The sequence below is a fragment of the Emys orbicularis genome, chromosome 1 (genome assembly GCF_028017835.1).
Source record: "Emys orbicularis isolate rEmyOrb1 chromosome 1, rEmyOrb1.hap1, whole genome shotgun sequence".
NCBI classification, from domain to species: Eukaryota; Metazoa; Chordata; order Testudines; family Emydidae; genus Emys; species Emys orbicularis.
The window spans coordinates 92,140,059-92,163,463 of NC_088683.1; the positions used below are offsets into that span (position 1 = coordinate 92,140,059).

General features: G+C 41.8%; 4 protein-coding genes across 4 annotated transcripts; 2 read left to right on the forward strand and 2 right to left on the reverse strand.

Moving 5' to 3' along the window:
- Positions 1-5,027: 5,027 nt before the first annotated feature.
- Positions 5,028-5,438, reverse strand: LOC135883467 (histone H3). Its single transcript, XM_065410595.1, has one exon. The coding sequence runs from the start codon at positions 5,436-5,438 to the stop codon at positions 5,028-5,030; it is 411 nt and encodes a 136-aa protein (XP_065266667.1).
- A 2,848-nt stretch (positions 5,439-8,286) lies between these two features.
- LOC135883442 (histone H1-like) lies at positions 8,287-8,940 on the forward strand. The gene has a single exon (XM_065410558.1). The coding sequence runs from the start codon at positions 8,287-8,289 to the stop codon at positions 8,938-8,940; it is 654 nt and encodes a 217-aa protein (XP_065266630.1).
- A 1,227-nt stretch (positions 8,941-10,167) lies between these two features.
- On the reverse strand, positions 10,168-10,595 carry LOC135883521 (histone H2A type 2-C). Its single transcript, XM_065410702.1, has one exon. The coding sequence runs from the start codon at positions 10,555-10,557 to the stop codon at positions 10,168-10,170; it is 390 nt and encodes a 129-aa protein (XP_065266774.1). The 5' UTR covers positions 10,558-10,595.
- A 301-nt stretch (positions 10,596-10,896) lies between these two features.
- LOC135883554 (histone H2B 8) lies at positions 10,897-11,280 on the forward strand. The gene has a single exon (XM_065410750.1). It carries the CDS (start codon positions 10,897-10,899, stop codon positions 11,275-11,277), a length of 381 nt encoding a protein of 126 aa, XP_065266822.1. The 3' UTR covers positions 11,278-11,280.
- The last annotated feature ends 12,125 nt before the right edge of the window (positions 11,281-23,405 follow it).

Consider the following 23,405-nt stretch of genomic DNA (forward strand, 5'->3'; position numbering starts at 1 on the left):
GTAAAGGCATGTTACTTGCTTATGTGACCCTGGACTCCATCTTGTGCCTATATCTTCCCACAAACTGAGACTGTGAGCTCTTTTTGAAAGAAAAAATCTCCAGGTGCATGGCAAAGGATATAAAAGACCCTGGAAACACCTCCATCTTGCCTCTTTCCTGCTCTGGTTCTCTGGACTATGGATTTACAACTAAAAGAGACATTCTAATCTATGGACGTTCTTTTGTAGTTACCAGAGTCTGTAACGTCACTGCTACAAACCTGATATAAGAATATTGAAATTATTGTATGTATATTATCTATTAACCATTTAAAGTTTAAACCTTTGGTCTGACCCGGTACGGCCTTTCTTATGTTCTTATGTTCTTAAAGTCTCTTCTTCTTTTATTTATAAATAAACCTTTAGATTTTAATTACTAAATGATTGGCAACAATGTGATTATTGGGTAAGATCTGAGTTATATACTGACCTGATTATGTGTCTGATCTCTTGAGATCAGAAGAACCCTTTGTTTGATGAAGTTGGTTTTTAACAACCACTCATCATAAAGTCTAGTGTCTTCATGGTGAAATAAAGTCTGGAATGCCTAAGGAGACTGCATTTTTGACTTCTTGGTACCCAATGTGGAGAGACAGAAGATTACTTTTGTTACTGGCTTGGTAAATCTAATGATAGAATAAGTACAAATTTGGGGTGAATCTGCCCTATTTCTCAGCAGTTTGTCCTGAAACTAGTACTCTCAGCTGTGACCCACTGAGGCACAGTGACAGATACAGTATTCAATTCCCATCCACCTCCCCACTCCCCCACTACATACAGGACCCCAACATCTTTCAGTGCACTTATGGTTGGTGTTCATGAATTAGAAGCTATTTCCCCTCTTCTTATTGTTAATTGTATGGCCTTAGCCCTTATATACTACACCCTATTCAAGGCTTGCTCTGAATAGAAAATTATTAATTTCCTCATAGGCTTTTCTATGGAGCTCATCAGTATATTATTTGATTGCTTCACCAAAAAAATAATGAATTTATTTTAACAACACCCTTCTAACATGAGGAATGGTATCATACGTATTTAATAGATGCGGGAAAAGTCACAAAGAAATTAAGATCAAACATGTCCGCTAATTTTGGGTACACAATTTGAGACTCCTGATTTTTCAGATTGTTTAGCATTCTATATCACTTTATCTGTTCAAAGCACAGCTCTCAGGGACTTCAGTTGAAGCTGTGAGCTCTGCACTTCTGCAAATCACAACCCTGGTGTGACAAGTTGGACAATTAGAATATAAGGAGCATATAATAAATGTGGGGAGAAAAAAACAAAAATTCTTTAAGTGATGTGCTAAGCATCCCATAGAAACTCTGTGGCAGAATCAGGCATATAAGCTAGTTCTTCTGGGCAGCCTTCAACTGCATTATGGGCCTGCAGGAAGTCAGTGAAGCCTACCTGATGGTACTCTTTGAAGTCACCAAACTCTGTGCTATTAGCGCCAAGAGTGTTACCATATTCACAAGGACAGCCAATTAACCTGACTCCATCACCATATTCTGGTAACTAGAAAACTACTCCAAATGACACAATGGCTCATTTAAAAGCCAGTGCATTCACATTGAAAGGAGCTGTAGGAAGACCATAACTTGTGCTCCTCTAATCACAAGATTTGTGTATGAGGTTTATTTAAAATTGAAAATTCTTTTGACAAAACAATAGCATCTAGAAAGTATTGTTTCTGAAAGCAGAGTGCTGAGTAGGCACATATTTTTGTGTTCTCATCTAATATTCACCATTTCTTGTCTTATGATGGATGAAGCAATCTGAATACTCCTCACTTGTGGTGAAAACAACGCCAACGAGTCCTTGTGGCACCTTAGAGACTAACAAATTTATTTGATCTTAAGCTTTTGTGGTCTAGAACCCACTTTATCAGATGCATGGAGTGAAAAATACAGGAGCAGGTATAAATACATGAAAGGATGGGGGTTGCTTTGCCAAGTGTGAGGTCAGTCTAATGAGATTAAATCAATAAACAGCAGGATACCAAGGGAGGAAAAAACAACTTTTTAAGTGGTAAGAGAGTGGTCCATTACAGACAGTTGACAAGAAGGTGTGAGTAACAGTAGGGAGAAAATAGTATTGGGGAAATTAAGTTTAGGTTTTGTAATGACCCAATCACTCCCAGTCTTTATTCAGGCCTAGTCTGATTGTATCCAGTTTGCAAATTAATTCCAGTTCTTCAGCTTCATGTTGGAGTCTGTTTTTGAAGTTTTTTTGTTGAAGAATTGCCACTTTGAGGTCTGTTATTGAGTGATCAGAGAGATTGAAGTGTTCTCCTACTGGTTTTTGAATGTTATGATTCCTGATGTCAGATTTGTGTCCATTTGTGTAGATACTGTCCTGTTTGGCCAATGTACATGGCAGAGGGGCATTGCTGGCACATGATGGCATATATCACATTGGTAGGTGAACGAGCCCCAGATGGTGTGGCTGATGTGGTGAGGTCCTATGATGGTGTCCCTTGAATAGATATGTGGACAGAGTTGGTACCGGGGTTTGTAGCAGGGTTTGGTTCCTGGGTTGGTATTTTTGTTGTATGGTGTGGTGTTGCTGGTGAGTATTTGTTTCAGGTTGGGGGGCTGTCTGTAGGCGAGGACTGGCCTGTCTCCCAAGGTCTGTGAGAGTGAGGGATCGTCCTTCAGGAGAGGTTTTAGTTGGGGGCTGTAGGTGCCGGCTAGTGGCGTTCTGTTACTTTCTTTGTTGGGCCTGTCTTATAGTAGCTGACTTCTCGGTACCCTTCTGGCTCTGTCAATCTGTTTCTTCACTTCATCAGGTGGGTATTGCAGTTTTAAGAACACTTGATAGAGCTTCTGTAAGTATTTGTCTCTGTCTGAGGGATTGGAGCAAATGCGGTTGTATGTTAGAGCTTGGCTGTAGACAGTGGATCATGTGATGTGGTCTGGATGAAAGCTGGAGGCAAGTAGGTTACCTGAAGCAAATAACAGACCTAAATGTGGCATTTTGTAAAGCAACCCCCATCCTTTCATGTATTTATACCTGCTCCTGTATTTTTCACTTCATGCATCTGATGAAGTGGGTTCTAGCCCACGAAAACTTAAGCCCAAATAAATTTGTTAGTCTCTAAGGTGCCACAAGGACTCCTCGTTGTTTTTGCTGATACAGACTAACATGGCTACCACTCTGAAACCTTACTTGTTGTGCTGTATCTGAGGAGCACCCTGTGCAAAACTCTCTAAAATTTCACTACAAAGTCTACCTCATGCCTTTTACAATTCATTACTTTTAAAAGCATTTTTGTATGCACGTGCATTTCAGAATACTTTGAAAATAATAATCAGCTCATTTTGGGGGAAGAAGTATTTTAAGAACCCCTTGAACAAATATCCCTGAATTTGTATCACAAATACTACATAAATCTCTGTTTTACATCTGGGCACATCTCTTCATTACTCAGCTACCTGGTCCCACCTTATCTTAGTTCATCCAAGCCCATGGTAAGCTTGGAGGTACCACAAGAAGAAGGGAAGGCAGTGGGTCTGTGAAGAGACAATGAGACAATTGGACGCAGGAGAGTAGATATGCAGAGTCCGTTCATCTCTAACTAACATTATTACACTGGTAAAAGTTTCTAGTGTAGACCTGGCCAGTGTCTAGAAACATCTCTCTTCTTCTGTGTTCTAGAGTCTATTGGATTTTGCTTTCTCTTTGATTGGTCCTTACTTTGTACTCTCTCTCTCTCTCTCTGTCTTTTCCCCCCTTACCTTGTTCCGAAGGCCAGTACTACAGCTCATCTAATATATTTATATTTTTTCAGCTTGTGATTTCTATCCATAGAGATTCATCTATATAGTCTTCTCCACTCAGAAAATTCATCTTGATGAATTCTTTGGTATGCTTTACTGAGCTTCTCCACAACCTCTTTGGCCTAATCTCTTTCTTGTATAGTTTTTAACTAGTAATTACAGTATCTCATTGTTTTTAGCCATTCCACCCAGTTTATGTAATGCATATTTTATCAAGGTCCTTGAACTTTTCAAGGCGTGATAGTTCACATTTTTATTTGTAAACTTCTAGCATTAGTATATATAAATGTACAATTTTAATGGTTAATTATGAATTATTTATTATTATTTATTATTGGCCAGGAGCCTATTTTTAACCCCTCCATTAGACAGTCTGAAAATTTTACCTCTGGGTTTTATCCTAGACTTCTTCACAGTTCATCTGTAATTTGCATTATAAATTGTATTGGATACAAAGACACTGTTGTATTACTAGTGTCTTTAAACAGATGCCTGTCTAATTTGTGTGTTCCTCAGCTTCCCAGATAAGTGTGCTCCTCCCAGGCCATCCTTACCATTTTTACCCCCACATGCCCTTTCCTGTATAATATTCTGATTTCAAGAGGAACACCGCTAGATAATCCACTAAGTGAAATACACACTTAAATTCGAGCTCTGAATATCATCCTTCTTTATTTGCTTATTTACAATTTGAGTATTATCTACAAGACATACCAGTGATTTTACCTAATTGATTAAACCAATTTTTAAAGCTAAATGCTGAATAGGGAATAGGGCAATATTTATTTGGCTATATAAAATATACTTTTACATGAAATACAGACTTCTGCAAATGTGAAACGTATTGCATCTTGAAAGGGGATATTAATAAACACAGAGAGATAAAAGACAAAAGCACTGCCTTTGTCATCACACAAAAGTACCCATTAATTTGGCTAGAAAAAATTAAGAATTTAATTAAGGCAGCCTAATTGGAAGTTGTGTGCTACCTCAAGCACATACTTTGAAAATCTAGAGTCATCCTAGATGGTTTCTTACTGTCAGAATTTTAAATTTAGGTAAGCAGCAACAGTGACGTTTTGTGATTAAAGGATACACGTTATGGGCGTGTTACAGCTCTTTTCAATGCTCATGTAGTGGCTCTTAAAAGAGCCTTGAAGTATTTTGGAGTATTCAAGTAGTCAGAATGCAGCGGTGCAGCCTTTAAGCCCGCTCACCCCGGATACGCCGGGCTAACTGGATGTCTTTAGGCATGATAGTGACTCTTTTAGCGTGAATAGCACACAGGTTGGTGTCCTCAAAAAGCCCCACCAAGTAGGCTTCGCTCGCCTCCTGTAGAGCCATAACAGCCGAGCTCTGGAAGCGCAAATCAGTTTTGAAGTCCTGGGCGATTTCACGCACCAGGCGCTGGAAGGGCAGCTTACGAATGAGCAGCTCAGTAGATTTTTGGTAGCGGCGGATCTCCCGCAGGGCAACAGTGCCGGGCCGATAACGATGAGGCTTTTTCACTCCCCCGGTGGCAGGCGCGCTCTTCCGAGCAGCTTTGGTAGCCAGCTGCTTACGGGGGGCTTTGCCACCAGTAGATTTACGGGCGGTCTGCTTGGTCCTGGCCATTTCAGAAAATGCACTCTCTCTCAACTTCAAATAAAAGATTGTTGTGCTCTAGAGGTATTTATAGAAAAAAATCTTCTCTCTGATTGGCTTATGAGAAGAAGCCAAGCTCCATTGGCTAATTTGAAAATTTGTAAATCCCGCGCTTCGCTATGCAAAGAAATGCGATACTGCTAGTCTACTCTTACTGTTTCCCGGATCTATTCTCGCCACCACTATCCCATTCCCTGAAATTTACGATTCTTGGACCACACCAGCGTCCCGTTTTCCTGCGGTTTCCTTTCTTGCTGAAACCCCTTCGCCATACAGAATCCTTCCCTTCCCTGCCTCCCACGTTTATCTGTTTTTTATTTATATATTTTATTTTTAAATTGAACAATTTGTTAATCTGTATACCATTCCCTCATCCTCCTCTTAACGTTGAACAATCGTCACCAGCACCAATCTCAGGAGACAGGGGAGTTAAACCACATGGGCAGCAAATCTCTCTGTGCCTGTTCTAGTTAGTGTTTTAATTAGCAGGCTTTCAGAAGATGAAAGCGCTACCCCACACTTCTTCCCTCTCATACTGAAGGGCACCCCCTTTTTTATGAAGAATCTCTTTACTGTCCTTCCACACTGCCTTAAACCTCAAACAGATTACAGACCAGGGGCAGTCTTAAATAGTAATCCCTTGCAATATTTAAGTAGTAAAAGGATAACTTTTCTTTATCTGCATTTTCATCCTGACCTATCTTGTTTTACAAGAAACCACCTGGTTTAGCAGATGGCCTTCAGGAGCAGAAAAATAATGCACAGCTCGGTAGACATAAATCTCTTTCCTTCTCTCCCCTTTCTTCGCTCCTAAAACAAAGAAAAAATCACACCTTTGCTCACTTTTCAATTAGATCAGACATCATTACATAAAAACTGTTCAAGCCACCTGCTTATCTTTTACATACCTCACCCCAAACTACACACAATAATTGCTCTCTTTTAAATGTTATTTTTCTTCAGATTCATGGGAATAAAGGTCTTTAAAAGACTGCAGAAGGTTTTCTTTTGTTTTGGAAAGTCAGAGAGAACATTCTGAATGAGTACTTAAGGCATCCTCCAACTGCTATAGATTATTTCTGCTTAAAAGAGAATATTAGAATGATATAAACACAGAGGATTTTCACTGACTAATCATTGTAGAAGAATTTTCAAATTCACCCATGGGTTTCATCCCATTCCCAGTAGCCAGATAGAAATCACAAAGAATCTGAACCCTTTCCCTCACTCAGTTCAAAGAATGGCCAAAAACATCCAACCCCATTATACAATTACATTGTGGCTATTTTCCTATAGGGCAGAGTTTGCAGAAATAGAATGGCTGGATCCCACACTCAGACTCTTAACTTGTTGGAAGCTGTATCTTCCAAACCTATTTCTTAAAAAATTATTACAACCAAAAATTCTTTTTAATATTTCAATAATGCTGCTTTCTAGCTGGAGCGGGAATCTAGTTGATGAGTGTCTGCTGTCACTCAGCTTGCCAAAGAATGTTTTGGAAGGCCCTACAAAACCATCCCCAGTCATAGGATCATTTACTGCAGAAAGTATTTAGAACAATCTTCTTCTCCTCAATAAAAGCTTTAATATTTTAAATCCACCACATGAATGTATTTTATGAGTTTCAACTCTTCAAGGATCCACCCTTTTTCCGCATATGTGATATAGAGCTGGAGAAAAAAAATACAACTGCTATGAAACAACCTATTTTTAATAGGCCCACGGAGGATAATTTCTTGCTTAGAATACAGGTAGAAATATTAAATGTAGTTTTACTGAAAGTTATGTATTTAGTAGTTTAGCATTTCCCCCCCCCCCCCTGGAGTTAAAGAAGAAGCTACTAAAATATCAGTTCTTATTGTGAAAGCTTGAAAGATCTGATTTGTTTTTAATGGGGTGGAGGGATGGACAGCCACCAATTCTGTAGAGAGTGTGGCCCTCGCCTTTCTCAGCATAGACCACATACATAATGACCATCTTTCCGTCTATCATGTTCATCAGATGATAGTATTGTGGACTATAATCCCCAAGAAAATTTTCAACACATTCCAAGTCTATTTGTAAATCAGCTCCCAAGGATAAGCTAAGAATGATAATTTATCTTATATGGGAACACTTAGAAAGATGCAACTTAAAAATTATTCCCATAAAGATTTCCAGTGCATAAACATATCTCTATAAGCCTCTAATTAGTTATTGGTGTTGTGGAAATAGGAAATATTTAAAAAGATTTAATGGAAGTGAAAGATTTAGTTCAGGGAGCTAGATATCAATCTATGTTCAAAGCCTGGAAGAAGTTTGTCTTACTTTCTTCACTTTGAAATCATTTTACAGAGGAAATTGATTCAAATCAAGGGTTTTCTACCCTGATATATAGAAAACGCCTTAAAGAATAATATTTAATTGTAACTGTGGTTTTATGAACAACTATTACCTTTTATTTCACAAGGAAAAACTAACAGGAGTACTTGTGGCACCTTAAATCTCTACAATTCCAAGATTTAATGTTTATTGACTCTTCTTTAAACCCACCTTTATTCAACTTGAAATTCTGCTGAACAAAATACCCAGTTTCCTCTTCACTCAGATAAGAAATTGGGTTATTGTGAGGCATATATTGGACAAAAAAATACACTTTTTTTTTAAACCGTGAAAAACACAAATCGAGCGGGAAGAAGACTCCGATCTGCCTTGCTGGGCGGGTTCCTTAACGCACCAATCACAGGACTGCTCCTGTATATAAATACCAGGCAACTGAACTAGTCCACCCCAAGTGGTTTTGTTTTGTTTTGCTAGTGTGTAAGAAATAATAGTCACTATGTCCGAAACGGCGCCTGTTGCAGCTCCTGCTGTCTCTACTCCTGAGGCAAAAGCCGCCGCTAAAAAACCGAAGAAGACGACAGGCGGCTCTAAAGCCCGCAAGCCTCCAGGTCCCAGCGTTACCGAGCTGATCACCAAGGCGGTGTCCGCTTCCAAGGAGCGTAAAGGGGTCTCGCTGGCAGCTGTTAAGAAGGCTCTGGCCGCCGGAGGGTACGATGTGGAGAAAAGCAACAGCCGCATCAAAGTAGGACTCAAGAGCCTGGTGAGCAAAGGTACGTTGGTGCAGACCAAAGGCACCGGCGCCTCGGGCTCTTTTAAACTCAGCAAGAAACCGGCTGAGACCAAGGAAAAGGCGCCGAAGAAAAAGCCAGCGGCAAAGCCTAAGAAACCAGCTGCCAAGAAGCCCGCCAGCGCCGCCAAGAAACCCAAAAAGGCTGCGGTCGCTAAAAAAAGCCCGAAAAAAGTCAAGAAGCCAGCAGCTGCTGCTCCCAAGAAAGCGGCCAAGAGCCCGAAAAAGGTTAAAGCGGCTAAGCCCAAGAAGGCAGCTAAGAGCCCGGCTAAGGCCAAAGCGGTGAAACCCAAGGCGGCCAAGCCCAAGCCAACCAAACCTAAAGTAGCAAAGGCTAAGAAGGCAGCGCCCAAGAAGAAGTAAAGAGTCACTTTCTTTTTAGATGAACCCAACGGCTCTTTTAAGAGCCACCCATCCCTTTCAAAAACAGAGCTGGTTCACTTACTGTAACGTCATGCTGCTTTCTAGGACCAGTTCCCTTCCTCCCTTACCATTATACACACAGTGAGGGGTAAAGGAGAACTCCGGGTTAAAGAGAAGCGACTCCGGTCAAAAGTATGTACAGTGTGTGCAATTTACTGTATTAGCTCATTCTCCCCGAGTAAAGAGATTATAGTAACTTCGGCTTTAATTTCCTCCCTTCGCCCCCCGCATTCATGGTTATTTTAGTTTTTCTTTTGAGGCGGATATATTAAAAAAAACTACCTACAGCGTGCAGCTTTCAAGCAGTTGGAGGAAACAGGCATCACCATACATTCTCAAAGGGATGAGTCAGAATATATGTGCCCTGTCCTTTGTTCACAGGGGCGAGTTACAGGGCTCGATGATTGTATATGGACAAAATCCTTTTCTGGTTTGCTGGTGGGAGGGAATGAAGCAGTTGGTAAATTTGAAAAGCCCCGCTCTGTGCAAGGATTGGCCAGACAACCCGGAACGTTATTCCCGTCCAGAGGAAATCCGTCTACTTTCATTGACGCTCTAACTGTTGAAGAGGAGAGTCTTGATAAATGTTTTAGTTCAAATTTATTCCTCGCCCTTCCCGCCAAAGTCAATTCATAGGCCTTTTGGAAAACTTTGAGATCTAGAACAAATAACCGATAAAGGGTACCGTATTTCCCATTTTATTTTATTGCATTGTCTCTGGAAACCACATCTAGTAATAAGTTACCGTCATATTAGGAATTCCCGCCTTTTCACACCGACCAGCCAAACTGGCCAAACAATTACACGAAAAGGAAATGGTGCCAATTTAATCCGGCTTTCAACAGTGAACTCACTGTCCGGGAGGTTTCTGTCTTCTACAAACATTCTACAAAACTAACGAATACGTATTTCAAACTAGGGGAGTTTCAGTGTCTTGTTTGTAGGAAAACAGACTTCTGCAGAATTGTTAAAAGTTTTCTTTCAGATACCGATATTCCAGCTACTGTAACTCCAATTCAATCATTTATTCCCAGGAAGGAAAAAGTTACTGTTTTAAAAGTGTGATGGTTACAGATAATTAAGCCCTTTTTTGATTTCGTGGGTGGCTCTGAAAAGAGCCTTTGGGTTGGTTTTGGACTGAAGATTTTTGCTGCTTTCTGATCAGCTTCACTTGCTCTTGGCCTTGTGGCTCTCAGTTTTCTTGGGGAGTAGTACAGCCTGGATGTTGGGCAGGACACCCCCCTGAGCGATCGTCACTTTCCCAAGCAGTTTGTTGAGCTCTTCGTCGTTACGGATAGCGAGCTGCAGGTGACGGGGGATGATCCTGGTTTTCTTGTTGTCCCGAGCAGCGTTGCCAGCTAACTCGAGAATCTCAGCGGTCAGATACTCGAGCACCGCAGCCATATAGACCGGGGCTCCGGCCCCCACCCGCTCAGCATAGTTACCTTTGCGGAGCAAGCGGTGCACTCGACCCACTGGGAACTGCAGTCCAGCCCGTGAGGAGCGAGACTTCGCCTTAGCCCTCGCTTTGCCTCCCTGCTTTCCTCTGCCTGACATTGTAAGTCACGAAACAAAAACTGCTATGATAGTTGGCAAAAGTCAGAAAAAATGAGTTTTGCGCTGCCTTTATATATTTTCTATTTGGCGTTGTAAAACATTGTGATAGGCTGAAAAGTACTAATTGTCTGACCAGCCAATGGCGATGGAGATGTAACTCTGACCAATGAGAAGGTTAATGGAAGATTCGGAACGCGTCTATTGTCTCAGAACCAATAGAAAATCAGTAAAGTGAGACTTTAGTGTGCATAAGTTCTCTATAAATAGAGCTACCGTCAGCTTCTTTCGCCATTGCAATTTTTTTTATTTAAATAGTGTGTGAGAGAACACAGAACAAAAATGCCGGAGCCAGCAAAATCTGCTCCCGCTCCCAAGAAGGGCTCTAAAAAAGCTGTGACTAAGACTCAGAAGAAGGGCGATAAGAAGCGCAGAAAGACTAGGAAGGAGAGTTATTCCATCTACGTGTACAAAGTGCTGAAACAAGTTCACCCGGACACCGGTATCTCCTCTAAGGCCATGGGGATCATGAACTCCTTTGTGAACGACATTTTCGAGCGCATTGCAGGGGAAGCGTCTCGCCTGGCTCATTACAACAAGCGTTCAACCATCACTTCTCGGGAGATCCAGACCGCTGTGCGCCTGCTTCTGCCGGGGGAGCTGGCCAAACATGCTGTGTCTGAGGGCACCAAGGCCGTCACCAAGTACACCAGCTCCAAGTAAATAGTTTGCTATAAGACTATAAACACCTATAACCCAAAGGCTCTTTTAAGAGCCATCCACTTTCTCATCCAAAGAGCTCTGCTATCACTAACTGCTGGTGCTTGTGTTCTTCAAACTACAACAAAATGTATTTTTTGAAACAATCTGTATTTGTGCGTTAGTTTCAGGCGACTTGTTAAAGCATTTTTAAAAATTGCATATGCCTCCTATATCGAGGGGGGACTGATTTCGCTTTAGTAAATGGCATTGTCAGTTTGAACTATATCGGGTTTCAAATTTTAAGGAAAAATGTAGGTGTCCCTCGTCCTTCTCGTTTCTCCCCCTTCCAACCAATACTTCGGTGAGGTGTCCCGCCCCCCACCCCCCAAGAAATATAAAATATGGCTAAACGGTTTGTCCAGTAAATAAAGTATTTGAAATTTTACCAGATGACACGGTTCAGTACTCTATTTTACTGAAGAATAATCCTAGAGGTTCGCCTAAAAAGTTTTGGCTCCATGAATATCCTTATCTGCTTATTCAAAATTTATAAATCCTATCTGCCTGAAGGATCGTTGGTTTGCTTCATTGTTTCTATCGTTCTTTAAATTCCTGTAGCTAAAACTCAAATGCTTTCCCCCTCTCTCTCTATTTTATCTGAATAATCTTGCTATTTGGGACTGTTAATATAAGAACATAAATATAAAAATTAACAAATGTTACAAGTTGTGGGGGTGTTACAGCTCCTTTCAGCGTGAATGTAGTGGGTTTTAAAAGAGCCTTTGGGTCGTTTGGAAGTTGCAGAAGAGAGCTGAGCTGAGCAGCCTGTAAACCCTTTCACCACGGTTACGCCGGCGTAACTGGATGTCCTTGGGCAGGAGGTGACTCTCTTTGGCGTGAATAGCACACAGGTTAAAGTTAGTATCTTCAAAGAGCCCCGCCAAGTAGGCTTCGCTGGCTTCCTATCAGGCCATAACGGCCGAGTTCTGGAAGCACAGATAGAAAGCGGTCGCCACAAGCTGGCTGGTTCCCTGAAATTCAGGATCCTAGAACCAGCGCAGTACCGCGTTCTTCTGCTGCCCCTCCACTCCCCCCCCCCCCCCGACACTCGGTCTACAAAACCGCCTTCCCTTTTCTGCCACCTCGGTGCATATTTATTTCTTCCATTATATCAGAGGCTCCACGTCTCGCTATTTTTCTTTCAGAACGACCAGTCCATTAATCAATGTCATCCCTGCTCTCGGTCTCTTACTGCTGAACAACCATCATGCACACAAATCCCCGGAGATAAGGAAGGGGCGGGGATAATGGAAATAGTTAACCCACAGAATGGGCTGAAACCTCTCTCGATCCTCGTTGTAGTTTGTGTTTTAATCTGTGGTGTGGTTATTTAGAGGGTGGCACAACTACCCTTCAATAATTATTCAAGGTTCCTTCTTATCATTCATATACCCCACCTCAAACTAACCCATTAGCGACTTGTTTACAGGTTACTTCTAGCCAGATTGAGAATAAAGGTTTCCACGTGATCAATCTGTTTAAAAGCAAAATAGAAAATACTTTGATTACCCCCACCCCTAGCCCTTTGTTACACGATGGTGTTTCAAAATCCAATAGAAAACCCCGCAGAAGATAATTTTATACTCAGTGAATATTCAAAACGCCACCTACAGAAGTCTATGTAGTTCTAAGTATTTTCAAAGAGGAAATACAGCGGAAGGTTATCATTAACCAATCCTTTAGCAGCGCGGGCTTTTCAAACTAACCAATGGGTAAATCTCGCTTTCAATAGCCAAACAGAAAAGATATTTTGGTCCCTAAATCACCCCGTTGCTCCCTTCTCTGTTCCCTCATTTTCTATCCTCATCTTCACCCCTTGGAGACCAGAGCTGATGTGCGACTCCAGGAACAGCCCCCCCCCCCCCCAAAAAAAAAAAAAAAGCTTTCTAGCAGGGACTGGAAAGAGCTCTTCTGTCCTTCCCCGGGAGATTCCGCCCCCTGTGAGACTGCTGCCGGAGGAAATGGCTAAACAGACTGCTCCAAAGGCCACCTCCAATTAACGGGTGTCTTAAGAAGAGTTTTTAGAACCACCCAATCCTCGTTAAAGCGTTTTAATACTTTTCTTTAAATATATGACTTGAATATGTAGCAAATGAAATAAAGTACATAACTAAACAGTAATCAAGCCTGTGCTTTCCTGAGCCCTCTTACAATTAATGACTTGTTCTCCAAGTATCCCCACCCCAATATGTGCCAGGGAGCTAGAGAACATAAACACAGCTGTTTTCATACAATGTTGCTTACTGGTCAACATACTAATTTACTGCCTACTAAAATAACATGATTAAATAGTAAGTGTAGTTTTCTTTGGTAGGACAATATGTATTTACAATTTAGCATGTAGAATACAAGCCTAGAACAGTTCTTATCGTGAAAGCATAGATGGCTCTGAGAAGACCTTTTGATTTAAATTTTTGGTCATTCCTGGGGGAAAGAAAAGAACCTTTATTTGCTGAATCAGTAGAATGTAGCTTAGAGCATAGACCACATCCATGGCAGTCACAGTCTTCCACTTGGCACATTCAGTGTAAGTAACAGCATCACGCATCACATTCTCCAAGAAAACCTTTAGTACCTGTAAAGATATTTCAGGATCACCAACCAGGCCCACAGGTTACCTTATGAACCTAGGTAATCAGACTGCCACTACTTGCTGTAGCAGATGACCACAGCTAATTCCAAGTTCAGAACCAAGGAACAGGTTTATTTCAGCAGATGTACAGAATGCCACACCCCAGTGATCAATTGCGGGTGAGTAGCCAATGCATTTGCTACATCTACACATATACAAAATGCTGTATAGAAACAAAGGCAAAGACTTAAGTCGCAGCACACTCTTTTTATACCCCAAATGATACGTTTTTATAAATTACTCCCCCCAATTTGTTGTATTATAATAATTAATATTTATGACCATCTACAAAATTCCACAGTACAGAATAGAGTATATATCATGTTTATCTACTTACCAGCAACAACAAAGCTATTAATCTCATTTAAGACATGAACTTACCTTTTCTTTTTTTTTTCCTGGTCATGTTTGGGAGGTGTCTTCTTTGTCCTGTACCCAAGTTAGAGACATTCAGGAACATTCAAAAAACTGAATAACAGGATATTTAGTAAGCCAAGAAGGCTTTCTTTGTGCTCCTTCCCAAAAGGTTTATCCAAAGGTGTTATTAACCAAACTAAACTAGGCCAACATTTATATGACATATGAATCTGCTTATATATTAGCCAAGATATGATTCATTACATATACTTAGGCCCTTACCATCTTATATAAGGTAGTTCCCCTTCCCTTCCTTACAGTACCCAAAAGTCTTCTCATAGATCAGTCCTGAAATATGCTTCATGTCCCAGGGCATGCCAGGCAATGAATAGCCAGCTTCATAATATCCTAGAAGTTACTGCAACACTCCTACTGCTCCAGTGGCATTTAGTACCACCTTCCTCAAGTCCCTTACCATCTTTGCCATGAAAACATCTTCAAATTACTTACTAGCTCCATAGTACAATGTGTACAAAGAGATGACAAACTGTGAGTGGAGGAAGTCTGTGTGTAGTCACTGGGAGATGGCCTGAATGGAGACTGGAAAACGGCAAGTTAGTCATTTTCATCCTCCTTTTGCCTCCACTACTTGCTGCTGTCTGTATGATGCTGCTGCTCAATTTAAAGGAAAAGAAGTGGGATATTGGATCTTCTCATTTTGCCCACTCTCCCATCCGCTCTATTTAGAGTCCCCAAGACTTGATTTTTAAAATAATTTCTATAATAATTCCTCATTTTTTTTATACTGAGTCATGTTATTAAGTCCTGCCTAACTATAAAGACAATGAAATTCTACATTTTTGGACAATACCAGTTGCTTCTGTGAGTTGCTGAAAATAAGAGCCCCTTTCAAAGTGAATTTTATTGTATTTTCCATATTCCGTTGTGGTATTTTCATTTCTGGAGGGTCTTACGATAAAAGTGATTTCCATCTGTTGCTTTTTGTTTGTTTCTTTGTTTCAAAATGTTCGTCTGATTTTGTAGGATTTGCAGGATGCAGCAAAATCTGACCAATCAGATTTCCTGATCTATCATCTTTTTCCTGCCTTGTCCCTAACTTTGCTGACATTTTTCCAAAGTGGACACATGAAGGACACATTTATTTCATTCAAAGATAGAATTGGGGTCATCTTAGAGTGCTGGTCGCTACCTATCTTATCTATATTTGTTTAATAAAGTATTACATTTATTTATTTGGTGATATAAAGTAATATTCCTTTTGCAGTACATGCAATACTGTGAGTGTTGATTTGAATGAGTGCAGAAATTATCACTCAGAAAACTAGACTCCTTACCTATTCCAAAATAAGGAACTCATTCCTCTAACTGATAGCCAGAAATAACTCTTTTATGTTAAGAAATGGTGAACTTCTGAATTGTTTATATAAACATTGGGAACAATACTTAGAAATTGATGCTATATACACTCACATCACACACAAAATCAATACAATGCAATTTTACTTTAAGTCTGCAGATCTTTAGAAATTATGGGTAAAAATGATCAGAAGGGGTTTTCAGAAATTGTGAAGAAATCCACCACCCTTTCCCATTTCTTATCTCCTTCTGCCTTTTGATGGATATTGTTTTTCAAGATGAAGAATTTTTAAATGATATAACATTTCAATATTTACTACTAATGACACACAAACAACATAACAAATAAAAAAAATATAACTGTTGATCATTGCTGTCAGTTTTACTTCAGGATTACTTATAGCTTGAAGAGCAAATTATTTTTTCCAGCACAGGGAAAGCTGTAGAACTTGCCAGTAGACACTCAGCTTTCTCCATTCAGTACTGGACAAAGAGATCTCAAGTAACAAGCCCACCTGTAAACATGTCTAAAATATTACCTCTGTATTAACACAATAAATGGGAACTGAATGTTAAACATTGTCAAAGTTCAGTCAGATACCCCTGGTGTATTAATATACCTGTTTCTGTCTGTAGCTAGAGCAGACAGCATGCTAGTACTAATTACCAACTGAAGCAGGATAATCCATCCATTGGTGCAGCCTCAGCTTCTCAACCTCCTCCTGCAACCTCTTGAAATTCAGTTTTGTGTGCTCAACCTATCACATTTTACCAATATCAACGGGATCTCTGACAGCATCTCCAGTTTCCACTGCAAATTTAAGATCACCTCCTTTAATAGCATTTGCATCTTCTTCAAGTTCATGGTTTTTTTTCTGCTTCTCTACTTTTCCATTCTGATATGTTTCTGTAGGCAGCTATTTTGGCTGGGCCTTATTGAGACATGTGCTAGCTGATCATATTTAGCTTGGCCTGAAGGACTTTTTTATTTCCTTATTTTTATGTCTTCAGGAAGAGATAAGAATGTGTTACAAAAAGTAACGGTGTGATTTATAAAGTGTGGAATAATAATGATACTATTACTATACTAGCATGAATAGTACTACACAGAGTTCATTCCCAGTGTTGTGACTGGATAATTGAATTTAAAATTCAAGTAGTATTTGGCCAAGCTTGTGAGGACTTACATTCAGCTCAATTGCCTTTCACTATTTTTCTTTTCCCATCCGTCATGGGACCTTTCCCATGATAACTTCAGAATGTCATCATATCCAATTAATTCCAGAATTTCAGGGAATGTTGAAGTCACCAATGGACGGAATCCAATTAACTTTGGGAGGGAATGAAATACTGAAAGAGGGGAAATGGGGGACACATATAGATGCTGTCATCTATTAATGGCACTTATTAACACCTTGCAGAATAACAATATTCCTGCACACCTTCCAATAAATTTTAACATATTGATATCCTGAATGACAGATGAGAAATAATTGTTCACTTTACTAGGAGCTGTGGGGGAGATACTCAGCCAGAGGGAGAGAGGAGGCTTCATTCTTTCCCTCCTCCTTAAAGACTGTTCCAAGTAGGAAATAGAGAGTACTAGGGGGTAGGATCCACAAAAGGATCTAGCTATTGCAAGGCTGAGTGTCACATCACCTGACTTTTAGGAACCTAGACAATCACAGGAATGACACTATGATCCAGAAAGACAAGTAAGGATCCTAGGCGCCCTATAAACTGAATGGGGAGAGAGAGAGGCCCCTAAAAATAAAATGCATAAAAGCCAGCACACTTGGAGGTAAACCATCTAAGATATCAAAGAGAACTGCCAACAAGATGGAGGAGTTAAGCCCCTCCCATCTCTTAAAGTTAGGCATCTAGGTCCAGGCTGCAAGAATGTACCTAGCTCTGCTAGTGATCCACAAAGGGGAACTAGCATCTTGGAGTCAGGTGGCTTAGGCACCTAATGTGTTTCTTGAGGCCATGAATTAGATGCCAGCCTTGCTCCATGAGAAATGGCCAGAGGATGAGACACTGCCCAGGCTATAGATTTTATCCCAGTGGTTAGCACCCTCACCCAGGATGTGGGAGACCTAGACTCAATTTCCCCTCTCTGTCAGAAAGGATTTAAAGAAGGGTCTCCCAACTCTCAAAAGGGTTCACTAACCACTTAGCTATAGGATACACTAATATGGAACTCCTTCAGTCTCTCCTATGGAAGTTGCTCCCCTGTGGATAAACAAAAGAGAGATTAGAGGTGGGGGTCTAGACCCAGACTTTCCATCTTTTAGGGGGGTGCCCTAACCACTGAAGTACAGAGTCATTCAGTCTTTTGCTCTCTGTCTTGCTTACCCAGAGACTATTTAAGTATTTCTCCATAGTGCATGGTCATTGGGCCAGGGAGAGCGAGAGCATGACTTGTAGTCCGGTGGTTAGGGCACCCTCCTTAGAGGTAGAAATCCTAGGTCTAGTCCCCTACCTTAATCACTTTTTCATTATTTATGCACAGTAGAACACCTTCCACAGGAGAGACTGAGGGAGCCCCACTTCAGAATGGGTTATTTTGTAGGTTTTTTTTCTTTATTATATAAACCACAGTTTGTGGCCAGGAGAACGAGGTGATAAATTAATGAACCATGTGATAACTTAATTTACTCTGGTCCTTTGTCTCACCAGCTGTCCACAAACAGCCGATTCTCAACCACTTCACCTACTCTGTGCAAACCAGAGCTGCAAGATGTTACCATCTCTTGACCCTTTTCCTAAGGACTCCCTTTAAAACATCACCTACACTTAACCCCACCCTATAGTGCAGTCACATATGCTACCAGACTGCTGCAAATCCTCATGGAGAGAATCAGGCCTTGTCTACACTGGCAAGTTTCTGCTCAGTAAAGCAGCTTTCTGCATTGTAACTCCCAAGGTGTACACACTGCCAAGCCATTTAGTGCGCAGAAACTGCGCAGTTGCAGCGCTGTGAAAAAAACACCCCGACAAGAGGTGTACAGCTTTCTGCACCAAGGCTACAGCGCCGCGGTGCCAGTGTAGACACCCTGGTAGATTACAGCACTGTGATTTGCCTCTGGGAGGTGTCCCACAATACCTGTTCTCACCTCTCTGGTCATCCGTTTGAACTCTAATGCCCTGCCCTCAGGTGACCAACCATGAGTCCCACCCCTTAAATTCCTTGGGAATTTTGAAAGTCCCCTTTCTGTTTGCTCAGTGACACATGCAGTGGTCTCAGCGCATCTTTCCAGGTGACCATGCCTGCTAAATACACCAGGCTATCCCCTGCTTGGAGCAATGCCAAACTACTGGACCTCATCACCATTTGGGGAAAGGAGGATGTCCAGGCCCAGCTCTGCTCCATCTGTAGGAATTATGATATCTACAGACAGATTTCACAATGCATGACAGAAAGGGGACATGACCAGGACACACTGCAGTGCAGGCACAAAGTGAAGGAGCTGAGGAATGCCTACCACAAGGCGCTAGAGGCAAGCCGCCGCTCTGGTGCTGCACCCACGAGCTGCCAGTTCTACAAAGAGCTAGACGCGATACTCGGTGGCTACCCCACCTCCACTGCGAAGGCAACTGTGGATACTTCGGTGGCTCACGTGTCAGTCAAGAGTGGACCGAGTCAGAAGGAGGATATCTTGGACGAGGATGTGGAGGGGGACCCAGAGGCAGAGGACGACTCGGAGGTCAGAGATTCATGCAGCCAGGAGCTCTTTTCTACTCTGAAGAAGGCTAGCTAGTCACAGCTGTCGGATCTTGGTGAAGCGCAAACAGGAGAGGAGGCCCCTGGCAAAATTCACACCCCTGAGCGATGCAGTTAAACTGACCTAACCCCTGGTGTAGCCCAGCTACCTATGGAGAGGCGGAGTACCTATGCCGATGGGAGTAGACCCTCCCTCTCGTCAGCAAAAGTAGCTTCTTGACTGAAGTGTTACAGTGGCACAACTGCACCAATGCAGCTGTGCTGCTGCAGTGTGTAATAAGAGTAGGCAAGCCCACAGAGAATGCAGCTGCTACTTGTGCCTGCTTACTGCAGTGGTGCCAGCCAAAGTCATTGCAGAGTGGCATGGGGAAAATGTCCTACTGCAGAGGAAGAAATAGAAGGCAGCCATCCCTAGAAACCTTCAGGAGAGGATTGCAGAGTATCTCCATGAAAGTTCCATTGAGATCTCTCAGATGGATAAAGAGACATCCCTGTGTACATAGACAAAGTGTGCCACATACCCACCCACCTCCTGCCTAACTCAGTAAGGGGAATGAAAAGCAGATGCCAACTCTACTTCTGTTTCTTATCCTGCTACCTCTTCTCATACAAGCAAAACAATGAAAAGTTCGTATGTTTGTCTTATTAACTTGGGAATGGGCCAAGTGCCATCTTTTAAATTAAGCATAGTAAGGGAAAATGCACAGGCACACTTACCTGAGGTCTCTTCCCCTTCATCGGGTTCATCTGTGGCAGACTGTTGGTTCTGGGTAGATTATGGTAGAGTTGTGAACAGGTTCTGGATCGTGGCATGGCTGGAGCCCCCTACCATGTCTCTCCCCTCCTCCTTGCTGTTCACAGTATGACATACAGCTCATTGTAAAAGCAGCAGGTCAACGGCTCAACACCAGATCAATTGTTGTGCTCCCTGGCCTTGTGGTATACATGGCAGAATTCCTTTGCTTTCATGCAGCACTGCTGCTGAACCTTGTCATGTCCCTTAGCCTGCATCTTCATGTTCAGAGATATCCATGTTTCTAGGGCTGACCCATAGCTGTGCTTACATAGCCTCTTCTCCCCACAGGCATAGAAAATCCAATACTTCTTGTCTATACCAGGCAGAAGCACATCTAGTAAGTGGAGCAGGCATCGTTGGTTGGGCAGTTGCACTCAACAAATTAGAGCTGTTAGGTGTCATGGTCAAGGTGTGCAATCAGGAAAAGTCATTTCAAAAATACATGGCAGGTGGGTTTATGTGGTTGGGGATGGGGATTTCCCATTTCTGACCCCTGGGCAGTGGAGTTCAAAATAGTGACCAGAGAACCATCACTGTCTCAGGGAATTGGGCACTGTGGGACAGCTGCTGGAGGATTGTTAGGGTCAACACACATCATGCAGTGTCTACACTTGGGAACTGGTCAACTTCAATAGGTCAACCAGGATTCATGCTGTTAGGGGAAGTGGTTGACTGTGTTGCCATACCACAGTGTTTATATTGCCCAGAGACAAATTTGAGTGTAGACACATGCACAAATAGGTTGACTCAAGGTGATTTATGGTGAGCTAAATTTGTAGAGTAGATCAGGCCTGCATTGCAAGCATAAGATTAAAATTCTGCTTTCCCTTAAATGCTGTTATTTTTTTGTCTGTCTTTTTGCTGATTTGCATCTTGAAATAAAGGGATCTGAAAAGCTAGAAAACATATTTCCACGAACCATCACCACTGGACCACCCCTCCCAAAAATGTATAAAAGAAAGTGATTTAATAAAAAAAAAAGTCCTATGTTTAATTTGAAAACTCTTCCTCCCTTGTCCAATACAAGAGGGTATTCGAGATGGGTGCATGAAGGTTGATTGCTTTGTGTAAGTGGTAGGAGGAGGCCTGGAAAACTTGAAGGTGAGTGACCTAGTGGGTCCAAATTGAAGTATCTGTCTATGATAAAGATGGGGACACAGTCTCTGCACCAAGCAGTCAATATTTGAAGGATTCCCCAACCCTGGTGCCTTGACTCACAGGGATACTTACGCAGCAATATCATGGGGAGCCTCAGAAAAAACATACTCTAATGCAAAGGCATTCTTCATTTCTCATCATTGCTCCAGCCCTAATCCTCCAAAAAGTTTTTGTTGTTTGTTGATAACTATTTTTCTGTCCTGTCTTTTTAGAGTGTAGGTTCTGGGGCAGAGATAATCTCCTATTCTATGTTGGTACAGTACCTAGAACAATGAGGGTCTAATGCTGGTTGGGGCCTTCTACACCTTCAGCGTTTTAGCGGAGGCTTTTGCTCCAGGAGCAGAGACAGCAGAAGCAACAACAGGTGCAGTTTCCGACATATTAGCAGAAGTTTTCTATAATTAATTCTTCTCCCATATTCAAAGCTGAGGAACAGGGCTTGTGTTGTTGCTTCTTTTGTACATCAATTTGCACCGTACAGATTAATTCGAATCCCTGCCTTGCTACACAGATCTGGAGAAAGCTCTTTAAAGGAAAAGATTCCATTGTAGTTGTAATTTTATTTCTAACGGTTCAGATTTCATTTCCACGGAAAAAACACAAGTTTCTTCTGTCTCTGGTCCATCTTTAAGTGTATCCAACGGGAAGCTGCACTGAATAAAAATACCCTGTTTCCCCTTCACTCGGCTGTGTGGTGAGATGATTCTGTGGCAGATATTGTACAAAAGTACACGCTTTTTAACTAAAAAAAGAAACTGAGCTAGGAGAAAAGTTCTTTCTAGTTCGCAGCGAACCAATCACAGAGCAGCTCTAGCTGTATAACAAACAGGTACCAGCTGTACTTTCCCTTCATTCTTCTTGCTCCACCTTAGTATGTAGGAAACTGCGCTAAAAAGCCGAAGAAAGCAACAGGAGGCAGCGAACCCCGTAAGTTCTCGCACCGAGCTCATCACCAAAGCAATGGCTCTTCAAAAGGCTCAGGCAGCTGGAGGGTACGATGTGGTGAAAAGCAACAACCGCATCAAGCTGAAACTCAATAGCCTGGTGACCCAGGGCATCTTGGTCCAGATCAAAGGCTCTTGTGCCTCTTGCTCTTTTAAACTCATCAAGACGACGAGGGAAACCAAAGAAAAGGCGCCGAAGAAAAAGCCAGTGGCAAAGCCTTAGAAACCAATTGCCAAGAAGCTGTAGCCCTGGAAAGGACGGGGGGGGGGGGGGCAAGAACACAGAAGCTGCAGCTGTCAAGATAGCAGCCAGGAGCCCCCTCCAAAAAGCCGCCAAGCTCAACGAGGCAGCTACGAGCCCGACTGCCGAGTCTACGCCAAGGAAACCTAAAGCAGGAAAGCTAAGGCGGCGGCACCCAAGCAGTGAAATTACTGAGAAGGCTCTTCTCAAGCAAATAAACCCAACGACTATTTTAAGAGCCACCCATCCGACCGTTCCCCAAAGGAGCTGAAATACCAGGTTAATCTAACAATGTCCTGATGCTTTCCATAAAACAAAAATGTCCTTCTTTACTTAATTTGGGGGAGAAATAATAAAATACTTATTTACGTGTACCACTCTGGATGAATGAATGTGAACCGCTCTCGGAAAGTGTTTTGTTCCTTTCTTACCATAATTGTTCAACCTATGCTATAAATCTGTATTATGAAAACTTTTTAACGTGCCAACAAGCGAAAACAGACTAGTCTTGGAGTCCAATGTCCCCTGTATGGCGTTGTGCTCTCAATTTGAAAAACCCGCCTTGTGAAAGGATTGGCTAATGACAACTACCACTTGTAATTCCCTTAAAGAGACAATTAGACACTCCCTTTACCATTTTCGTTATTAGTTTAATACAGCTCCGTTAATATCCTAATCCACGCCCCATGTTACAAGTATTAATTATTTCAAACAAAGATTTATTTTATGTTAGCCGGTTCTTTCCTAGATTGAGAGAAAGCGAAAGATAACAGAGCTCTTTTTTGATTTTGTGGGTGGCTCTGAAAAGAGCCTTTGCAATGGTTTTTGGAGTAATATTTTCCGTTTCTTCTTGGTCGTTT

What these genes read in the sequence shown, in the direction of transcription:
- LOC135883467 (XM_065410595.1), bottom strand. Translation starts at nt 5,438, where the DNA reads ATGGCCAGGACCAAGCAGACCGCCCGTAAATCTACTGGTGGCAAAGCC.
- LOC135883442 (XM_065410558.1), top strand. Translation starts at nt 8,287, where the DNA reads ATGTCCGAAACGGCGCCTGTTGCAGCTCCTGCTGTCTCTACTCCTGAG.
- LOC135883521 (XM_065410702.1), bottom strand. Translation starts at nt 10,557, where the DNA reads ATGTCAGGCAGAGGAAAGCAGGGAGGCAAAGCGAGGGCTAAGGCGAAG.
- LOC135883554 (XM_065410750.1), top strand. Translation starts at nt 10,897, where the DNA reads ATGCCGGAGCCAGCAAAATCTGCTCCCGCTCCCAAGAAGGGCTCTAAA.